Source organism: Pelmatolapia mariae, linkage group LG20, assembly GCF_036321145.2.
Source record: "Pelmatolapia mariae isolate MD_Pm_ZW linkage group LG20, Pm_UMD_F_2, whole genome shotgun sequence".
NCBI lineage: Eukaryota > Metazoa > Chordata > Actinopteri > Cichliformes > Cichlidae > Pelmatolapia > Pelmatolapia mariae.
Window position 1 is genome coordinate 848,122 of NC_086244.1, and position 9,874 is coordinate 857,995.

Consider the following 9,874-nt stretch of genomic DNA (forward strand, 5'->3'; position numbering starts at 1 on the left):
GAGTGTGTGTGTCTCTGTGAGTGTGTGTGTGTGCGTCTCTGTGTGTGTGTGTGTGTGTGTGTGTGTGCGTCTCTGTGAGTGTGTGTGCGTCTCTGTGAGTGTGTGTGTGAGTGTGTGTGTGTCTCTGAGTGTGTCTGTGTGTGTCTGTGTGCGTCTCTGTGAGTGTGTGTGCGTCTCTGAGTGTGTGTGTCTCTGTGAGTGTGTGTGTGTGTGCGTCTCTGTGTGTGTGTGTGTGTGTGTGTGTGTGTGTGTGCGTCTCTGTGTGTGTGTGTGTGCGTCTCTGTGAGTGTGTGTGCGTCTCTGAGTGTGTGTGTCTCTGTGAGTGTGTGTGTGTGCGTCTCTGTGAGTGTGTGTGCGTCTCTGTGAGTGTGTGTGCGTCTCTGTGAGTGTGTGTGTGAGTGTGTGTGTGTCTCTGAGTGTGTCTGTGTGTGTCTGTGTGCGTCTCTGTGAGTGTGTGTGCGTCTCTGAGTGTGTGTGTCTCTGTGAGTGTGTGTGTGTGTGCGTCTCTGTGTGTGTGTGTGTGTGTGTGTGTGTGTGTGTGTGCGTCTCTGTGTGTGTGCGTCTCTGTGTGTGTGCGTGCGTCTCTGTGAGTGTGTGTGAGTGTGTGTGTGTCTCTGAGTGTGTGTGTGTGCGTCTCTGTGAGTGTGTGTGTGTGTGTGTGTGTGTGTGTCTGTGTGTGTCTCTGTGAGTGTGTGTGTGCGTCTCTGTGAGTGTGTGTGTGCGTCTCTGTGAGTGTGTGTGTGTGCGTCTCTGTGAGTGTGTGTGTGTGTGTCTCTGTGAGTGTGTGTGTGTGTGTGTCTGTGTGTGTCTCTGTGAGTGTGTGTCTCTGTGAGTGTGTGTGTGTGTGTGTCTGTGTGTGTGTGTGTCTGTGTGTCTGTGTGTGTGTGACCCCTGTTCCTGCTCTGATCATGTTCAGTCCTGGTGTATTTTTAGCTGCTGTGATCTTGTCTTGCAGCAGGTTTGTGACTCAGACGTTAGTTCCTATGAACTGTGGGTAAAATCTGTCCACTGTCGCCCTGCGGCCTGTAACCTGACTTTACTTCCTGTCATTTTTAAAGTGCTGCTGTCAGATTAAAAGTCCTGTTAGCTGATTATGGGATCAGAACGATGCCACCTTGAAATGAAACCGAAAAAAATATTGAAACTGAAATAAATGTACTGAAAAATCTTGGATTGAAACTGAAAAAACATTGATAGTGAAAAACAATTAATTGAAACTGTAAATTTTTTGTTTTCGCTTATAATTTTTTTTCAGTTTCACTCTGCTGGCACCGTTTTGGCGTCCGGGGGCGCGCTGGGGGGGCAGGGATTCCGACCCGCATGTATTTGCATATATTATAATGCTGACCAATGACTGGAGAAAACACTGACGACGCGGCTGCGGTCACGGACAAACTTGCATGTGTCTGTTCAGGAATGGCAGATGCTGAGAGGTCCAGCGTTTACATTACCGACTATTTCAAAGTGACAGCCTGAGGTGTTCTTCAGTAAATTGGACTACCGGACAGGAGGACCTGAGGCCCCACCACAATATTTTTGGTAAGTTAAATGTGTTTGTAAGCTAATCCGTAACTTAGGTCCTTAGCTAGCTACCTAGCTAGCTAAAATGAGCACTCGGCTGTAGGGGAAACTTGTTTTGTAAAGGTCGTTTAGCTAACCCGTGCAGGTGAATGAATTTACCCTGACTAAAGAAATCAAGAGCAACGCACCTGGCTGCTTAGTGACTAACCACGGTTACTGTACTTTTATTCTGAGTATTACACTGTAAGAGCAACAGGCTGGACTCTGCTTCTGCTCCTGTGCAGAGCTGATTATTAAATATGTGCAAACAGCAGCATGTTTTCTGTCGCTTTCCACATGTGGAAGGACATTAACGCCAACTTTTAAAAACCTGGCACTTCAGTAACCCCTCATTAGTCAATAGCTATGGATTAAATAGCAAAGCCCGATGCTTATGTACTGAAACCAACTACTTCCGCTTGTCAGCTTAAGTTAAAATGTTACATTTTTCCTCTGATTATTTTTTTTAGCATTTTTTTTTACTGAGTTTGTTACAAATATTCAGGTTAAAAAAACTGTCCGAATTATTGTTAATGAGTTATGTTCACAAAGTCACATGTGCAGTACTCTGTACAGCTTGCATCCTTTAAGACAAATAATTTGAAGCATTAATATTTCTTGTTCACTGCTGATAACACCTCCGTATGTTGTGACCAGGATGCAGCAGCAGACTGAACCTCGACTGAAACCTGCTCCATCATCTCATCTTTGCAGATGTCCATTTATAAAGCATCAACAACTCAAAGGTAAACATGATATTGGAAAATGTGTTGGTATATAAGGCCTTTAAAACAAATAAAAAATAAACAGCTCATATGTCAGCTGTCGGCAGAACTGTAGGACTGAACAACTTCAGATCCCGAGTGTGTGAGGACAGAGAAGGATCAGCTTTATTTCAGATTTGAGATAAACTTTATATTTCAGTTTGTGATGGTTCTGTTCTCTTTGTGATTACAGGAGCTGCCCTCAGATTCAGACCTCAGCACCACCCAGTGACAGCAGACAGATCATCCAACATGTTCACATGTTAACTGCAACATTAACTGAAGAAAACAGTGCAGAGGTTAAAGTACCACATGTGCTGTCAGTGAAAGCTGCAGCTGTTTTATTGATAAATTTAAAGACAAAAAGTCAAAAGGATGAATCACCCCTGTAACTGTGTCACTGTATATCAGCATTAACAGGACCTCAGTTTGGTGTTTCAGGAAACTGCTGATCTCAGACCTGCACAACTTCTGTTTTAAACACTGAATGTACTCAGCTACATGAAGAGCACGTGATGTTTTCTGACACAATTAAATAAAACCTGATTTAAGTCAAATGTTGTTACTTGTATTTGAACTAAAAACTTGTGATCTGGAATTCTTTCACTGTTTTTTGACAATAGTGTGTTATTTATCATAAAGTAATTCAGAGTCATTCATACCAGAGTAACCAGAGAGCACAACATATATTTAACTTTCTGCAGGACTTAAAGATATTATATTATGTAAAAGTCCAGACCCTCTGAGGATTATCTGAGTACTTCTAACATTACACAAAGCAAAGGTCTCCATCAGTGTTCATGAAATGCTGGGTTTATCCCTCTTGTGAGGGAGCTGCTAGTGAAGATCACGAGCCCTGCTTGATCCCGGCGATGAGTTTCAGTCTTCCTGGTGTTTCTGAAATGATGCCTCCCACAGTGGGTCAACAGAACATCTGGCACAGGACAGCTGTAATGAAATAAATTGAAGAAGTTTTGAAAAAAATCTTGGAAATGCCCTATATGTGAGAAGCAGATTTTGGCAAAAAAAAGTAAATACAATCAAGATATCATTTCCACCATACAATTACTAACCTTGTCACTCCTGCGCTGTCTGTTTTGGGCTCTGGGCTTGTCCTTCCCAGCGCTCATGAGACTGCTTTTGGTGCACTGTGGTATGAGGTGCTAACCTGCTGACAGTGTTGGGAAGGTTAATTTTAAAATGTATTCCACCAAAGATTATAGAAGTAATGCATTCTGAATACTTTACAACTACGTGAATGTACTATTGCTGTGATTTATTACTGTTACTGAAGGTCCGCGGCTCCGAACCGTAGTAAAGGGACCTCTGGCTAATACGTCGGGTTCGTGTCGGGCTCGTAGCTGAAAACTAGCTTTACTTTGTTGTCTGGGTCAAGTTTGCTAGCGAGAGACAGAGAGAGGCGTTGAAAGACTGCTCCAACCGAACTTATTGTTTCGGAGGAAAACACGAACACGGTGTACAGTCGAGTCTTAATAGCTTACTTACAGCTGGGCTCATCAGGCACTCTTCTTGGCTGCAGTGGTTATTATTATATTTACATGCTTCCAGCTCCCGTTTCTGCTCGGAGACAGCTCGGACTTTTCCTTTTTCTCCCTCCCTCGCTCACAGACACATAACGGGTATGGCAGTCCATTCTCCCTGCAGCACGGACTACACTGCCCATGAGGCTACATTGTTTAGGGCCATGCCTGTAACACTCTGCCTATTGCCTTCATATTAAATCATTTTTGTGAATAATTTTTTTAAAATATTTCTTCACTCACGGGCCGTAAGTAGGGGTGCCATGGGCCGCGAGATAGAGACCCAGGCATTAGAGCCTCTTATTGCGTGTTTTGTTTGGGTTTCCACCGGCGTGGAATTACCAAAAATAGAGAGACCATAGCCAAACATATGAAACAGGAAATTACCGCCGTGTAATCCATTTATTTTAACAAAGTAACTGTATTCTGAATATCATATATTAAACGGTAACTGTAACGGATACATTTACTCATATTTTGTATGTTAAATAAGTAACGCCGGTACATGTATTCCGTTACTCCCAACACTGCCTGTTGATGAGATCTTGTGCTGCTCCTAAAACACCGGCCTCCAACTCCTACAGAGACACAGGTGTCCCTAAATTTAGCAAATATTAGCTTCAGGCAGTGTTGGGTAAGTTACTTTAAAATAGTAACTTAGTTACATTACTAGTTACTGCTATCAAAAGTAACTCAGTTACTTCAAGTTACTCGTTACTTTCAAAGTAACTGGTTACTAGGGAAAGTAACTTTGGTTTTACTCAGAATTCTCTTGGTAATGTGTTGCTTCCCTAACTGGATACCCAGCCAGATTGCCAGTCTTCTAGCTTGCTTACTTGCCACAACTGCACTGTGCCACCTACCAATAGAAAGGAAAAGATAATGTGCATATTTCCACATGAGAAATCCCACGCCTGGACCGTCGTTGACCGCCGCCATGATTCTAGCCTGCGTCACAGCGTCACGTGCGCTTTTTACATCCAACACAAAAACTGCAGTCGTGGTGCTTTTGATTGTACTCAGAACTTGGAAATTCTGCCTTCCGAGTAGGAAGATGTAGGTAACACCAGACTGCAGATGAGCTGCATACAGAGCTGGACCGGGACAAAAAATCGACCCGGGCATTTTGACTAGAGACCGGCCCGCCATTATAGGAAAAATCATAAAGCCTTTGAATGAAAACAAACACTGTTGTGACAGTGATGTACACTGTTCTGATGGTATATATGTATCAATCTATCAATCGTTTGTTGTAAGATTCAGATAATTATTTTTTAAAAGCGAGACATTTTAAATGAGAATAAGAAATAAAAGTATTTCTTTGTGCCCCCCTTTCCCTGTTAATGCCCTACCTGCCCCCCTGGCAACACTTTGCTAGACCCGCCCCTGCACAGTTACCAGCTGTCAGCTACTTAGAAAAGGATCCTGGTGTTATTTGTCTCTCAGAAACAGTTCATAACTTCAACTCATTCATGTCACCTAAAAGGTAAACCTGTTTCTCCATCACCTGTTCAGCTCTGATGATTCAGTAAGGACATCTCCTGGTTTCATCTTCATGTTTCCCTCTCACCACATATCCAAACCGACATCATGACCAGCAGCTTTACAGCTGTGGCTCCAGCAAACATCAGCTGATACTAGAAAGTAATATTAAATAAATTCTAACAACAGCTGATCAAGCTTAAACGTGCTGCTGTTGTTTAGCGCGACATCCGCTGGTTTCCTCTTTCTGGCGCAAAGTGGGCGATAAATAAACAAGAGAGACGATCAGCTGATCATTGATCAGTTTCATGATTGAAGTAGGAACAGGAAAGAGAGGGAGAGAGAACGGGAGAAGAAGAGGCAGCTGTGCAGCGTAAACACAGAATAAATCCAGCTTTGTGTCTTTTTCATTCTAGCTGAAGTTCGGGACAAACTGTTCCTTTTCAGCTCAACACGAAACGCGTAATATTTTCTCTGAATACGGAACGATTCCGTTTTTTACGGGACAGTTGGCAACTCTAATAATTAACCTTATGAACAAAATAAAGTTCACTATCAGTAACATCATAGCACCCACCCAGCTGTATAGAAACTCCGTCATGCTAGCTAGTACGCAGTACGAGTTATTGTAACTGACTGTAAAAAGTCAGCACAACGAAAATAAACTCCACCTAAACTTGGTTTATATCTGACCCAGATAGACTGCAGGTCATAACTTCTTACCTGAAGCTCAGTTCACCTGACACTCGGACCGGCGGCCGCCTCGGGTCTCTGCTCCTCCTGCCTCCCCTTTCCCTCATCCACCTGCTGGCCTCCACCACTTGCTAATGTTATTGAATCTGTGGAAGCTCAGCGATATCCACCACACGAAGTAACGAGTAACGACCCTATCTAAATCCCAGTAATGATTAACACGTTCCTGAGTTTGGCATAATAACTAGTTACGTGCTCGTTACCACAATAATAACGTAGTTACTGTAACGCGTTACTTAACGCGTTAGTCCCAACACTGGCTTCATGCTAGCTTGCTACGACGAATTGGCTAATACCAGCATTTTACCACAACTTCACCAGATGTAGCTAAAAAAAACTAAACTAATGTCCAGTCCAGTGGGACAGCAAGGAAAGATGACACACAATGATTACTTACCTGCGGTTTAGAGGGTCAAGCTGAAATTGAAGCAGCCGTTGAAAGACGGGAAGAGAAAAAGATGGCAGCTTGGTCAGCACGAGCGGCCTCTATAATGTATGCAAATACATGCGGGTCGGAAGCCCCCCCCCCCCAGCGCGTCCCAGTGTGTTGACACTGTGGAGCTGTTGTGTTACAGAGGTGAGTCACATAAACGTCACTTTGTGCTCATAATTTTATCTGTTGTTTCGCAGACACATTGATAAAGATATATTAGTGATTTTTACATGATCACCAAATTATTGATGATAGGGAAACATACCGGCCACTTTATTAGGTACACCTTGAAGGGCAGTGAAGGGACAAGTGTGCCTAATAAAGTGGTGATTTTATATTTACTTGTATCATAGTTTGTTCAGTGTTGTAATTTAGTTCTATTCTAGTTCATTTATGCAGTTAATGCATGTTTATTTTCATTGTGTGTGTGTGTGTGTGTGTGTGTGTGTGTGTGTGTGTGTGTGTGTGTGTGTGTGTTTTGTCATCAGATGGCGGCGACCCCATCGTGATGCAGCCATCTTCAGCCACAGAAACCACTCAGCTCACCTCTGATGCCCACCACAGCTACAAGACCGATGCATACTAAACACACACACACACACACACACACACACACACACATACACACATACACTCCTGGAAATCCCACTCAGCTTCAGACACAATGAGCTCAGCCCAGATTTTCCCTTTTTCACGTTTCCATGTTTGAATTTCTGAGGAGAAACGAGGAAGAGGAGGAAGGAAACCTGGAGGAGGAAGAGAAAAAAACACTTGCAGTAACGCTCTGGTTTGGACCTCACAGATTATTTATCCAGATTCATGGTTAATGTTCAGATGAAAGTATAGACAGGAAGTGACACGCTGACTCTCTCAGCTGGGCGCCAGCGAGGCAGCTTCTTCTCAGCTCTGAGGTTTCATCAGGTAACCAACAGGTGAACAAGGTCAGGGTGAAACGCAGTATCACTTTTTACCGTCCAATCACTGGAGGGAAGGTGGGACAAATGCTAAACCAACCCACCGCCACGGCCTGCTCGTCTAACAGTTTTCACTTCCTCACCCGTGAGAGTCGTTACTAACAAAGTAACTACACATACTGTATTACTTCTAGGAAAAGTAACAAGTATGTTACCTAATTACTCACTGGAGAAAGTAACTAGACCGTTTGTTACATTACTTTCTCATTACTCTGCAAAATGATCTGAAACTCATCGTCTCACAATCTACGGTGGCCCTGAGAGGTCAAACGCACTGCAGCTCAATGACAAGCTAACAGTACATGGCTAATAGCAAACATGTATACGTTATTACATGAATCATGTGATTAAAACACACATTAGCTGCATGTCTCTCACACTGCAGATGAATCCTCTGCTTTTTATTCAGCACGTCTCAGTGCGACACGTTAACGTCTCCATCGCGTTAATGTCTCCATCATGTTAATGTCTCCATCACATCTCCATCATGTTAATGTCTCCATCATGTTAATGTCTCCATCGCATTAATGTAGCAGATGTTAGCAGCATAATCCAGATGTTTCTGTCAGTCTGCACTTCCCCAGCACACTCCTGGTACTTCCGGCCACTCCGCCATTTTCCTCCATCAGCTGATTGCCATAAGAATAAAAACGTTGTGTTTAGTTTTTAATTTTTTCTGCCTGCCGTGCTGATAACTGAACAACTTTTGTAATGCGAGTAACAGCATAGTAGTAACTGTAATGTGATTACAGTAACGCGTTACACAAACACTGAGCAACCACAGCGTCCCCATGAAAACAGAGATCAGGGGAGTGCACGCCATCAGACATGGAGTCACGTGTCCGTCAGAGAGCGCCGAGCACGCACTTACCAAATTGGTAAATCCAATGATGAAACGTCACGGACAGCACACACAGCGGGATGGCTCTCTTCCAATCAGTTACTTTTTATTCTAAGAGTAATCACACTACTCTAGTTTCTCAGCAGTAATTAAGCTCCAGTTTCCTCCTCGAGCTTCGTCCCTCCTCCTCCTCCTCCTCCTCCTCCCTTCATGTTTATGGTCTTCCACAGGTGAAGGATTGAGGCGCTGTGTGTCTGCGTGCACACTGATCGAGCCCCGTTTTTGTTGTAGTTTAGTGTGCGGAGGTAACGATGCTGTACATGTGGTGTAAGTTTAGACCTCACCGTTCTTCCCTCTGTCTCTAGGTTTGCTTTTCCTTCTTTTTATTTATGGTGTTGATGAAGGGACGCTTTCACATCCAAAGTCTTATTATTGTTCAGACGAGCAGTTTTCTAGCAGAACAATCAGTTTGTACCAATCAGACAAGTTTTATTTTGTAGTCTTTTATTTGTCACAGAAGTTTCCTGTTTGTTCGTGTCTGTAGATTCATTTTTGTAAAAACAAAAAACAAAGAAAAAAAGACGACGTTGAACCAAACAGGCTAAATTTCTTCACCGCATCTCGATGCTCGATCAGACACTCGTTATGTGTCCATATGTATCGATGCGAGCGGCCGAGTCGACTCCTGACCGGTCTGAGCCAAACTGCAGGTCCATGAAGATCAGAGGTTTTATTTTCCCAAACATGTTTAAGTTCGCTTCCTGTGTTCCTGTTTTCACATTGACCCCATCGCTGGGTTAAAAAAGCTTCTGAATGAGCTTCAGTGAAACCTGCAGACGCCTCGTTACCTGATTGGCTGACCAAACCTGGAGTCGGCACATTTCCGTCATCGAATAATGAAACTGATGTATGTAAGAGGATAGCAGCCACATGGTGATAATAATGATGCATTATTTAATTTATTTTGATTTTCTGATCTTTGTAATGATTGATGAACTAGCCGCTGTGTGAGGAGGATGTAGACACCTTTAGATGTGAACCGTTCTGATGGCGAGGTGACAAATGGCAGACGTGCTGTACATACACGCAGAGGCGTAGAGGTTTGTGTTTGTAGCGTGGACGTTTGCCTGAAACGAGTATCTGATGTACTGTTGTAAAATAAATGTTTCTGATGCTTCGGAGCCTCTTTGTCTCTGTGTTTAATCTACCACTGTAATCTCTAATCCACACATTGTATCAGAAGTTGTTACTTTATTCTCAAAGAGTACCACTCTAGTTGTAAAAAAGAGGTAGGATACACAGGTAGGAGGTTTTTTTTCTCCTACCTCCATACTTCCAACCGTTAAAAGAGAAGTAAAAACATTTATTTACTGCACAATTCCACAATAACCTTACATATTTAACGATAGAAACTATAAATTATTTCACATCACTGTGTATTCGCCTCAGACACAAGAACACCAGAGCAGATTTCTGTGCACCAGGACATTTAAATTAGCAAGGTCATCTAATAAAACCAGAGTTTG

At 43.1% G+C, this 9,874-nt stretch overlaps 1 protein-coding gene across 1 annotated transcript in view; it reads left to right on the forward strand.

Moving 5' to 3' along the window:
* Positions 1-9,529, forward strand: part of LOC134618071 (dnaJ homolog subfamily C member 5-like) — a 39,432-nt gene extending 29,903 nt beyond the window's left edge. Inside the window, exon 5 of the mRNA XM_063463297.1 lies at positions 7,022-9,529. Coding sequence (XP_063319367.1) covers positions 7,022-7,119 — 98 coding nt within the window. The 3' untranslated portion in view covers positions 7,120-9,529. The remainder of the gene's footprint in view (positions 1-7,021) is intronic.
* The last annotated feature ends 345 nt before the right edge of the window (positions 9,530-9,874 follow it).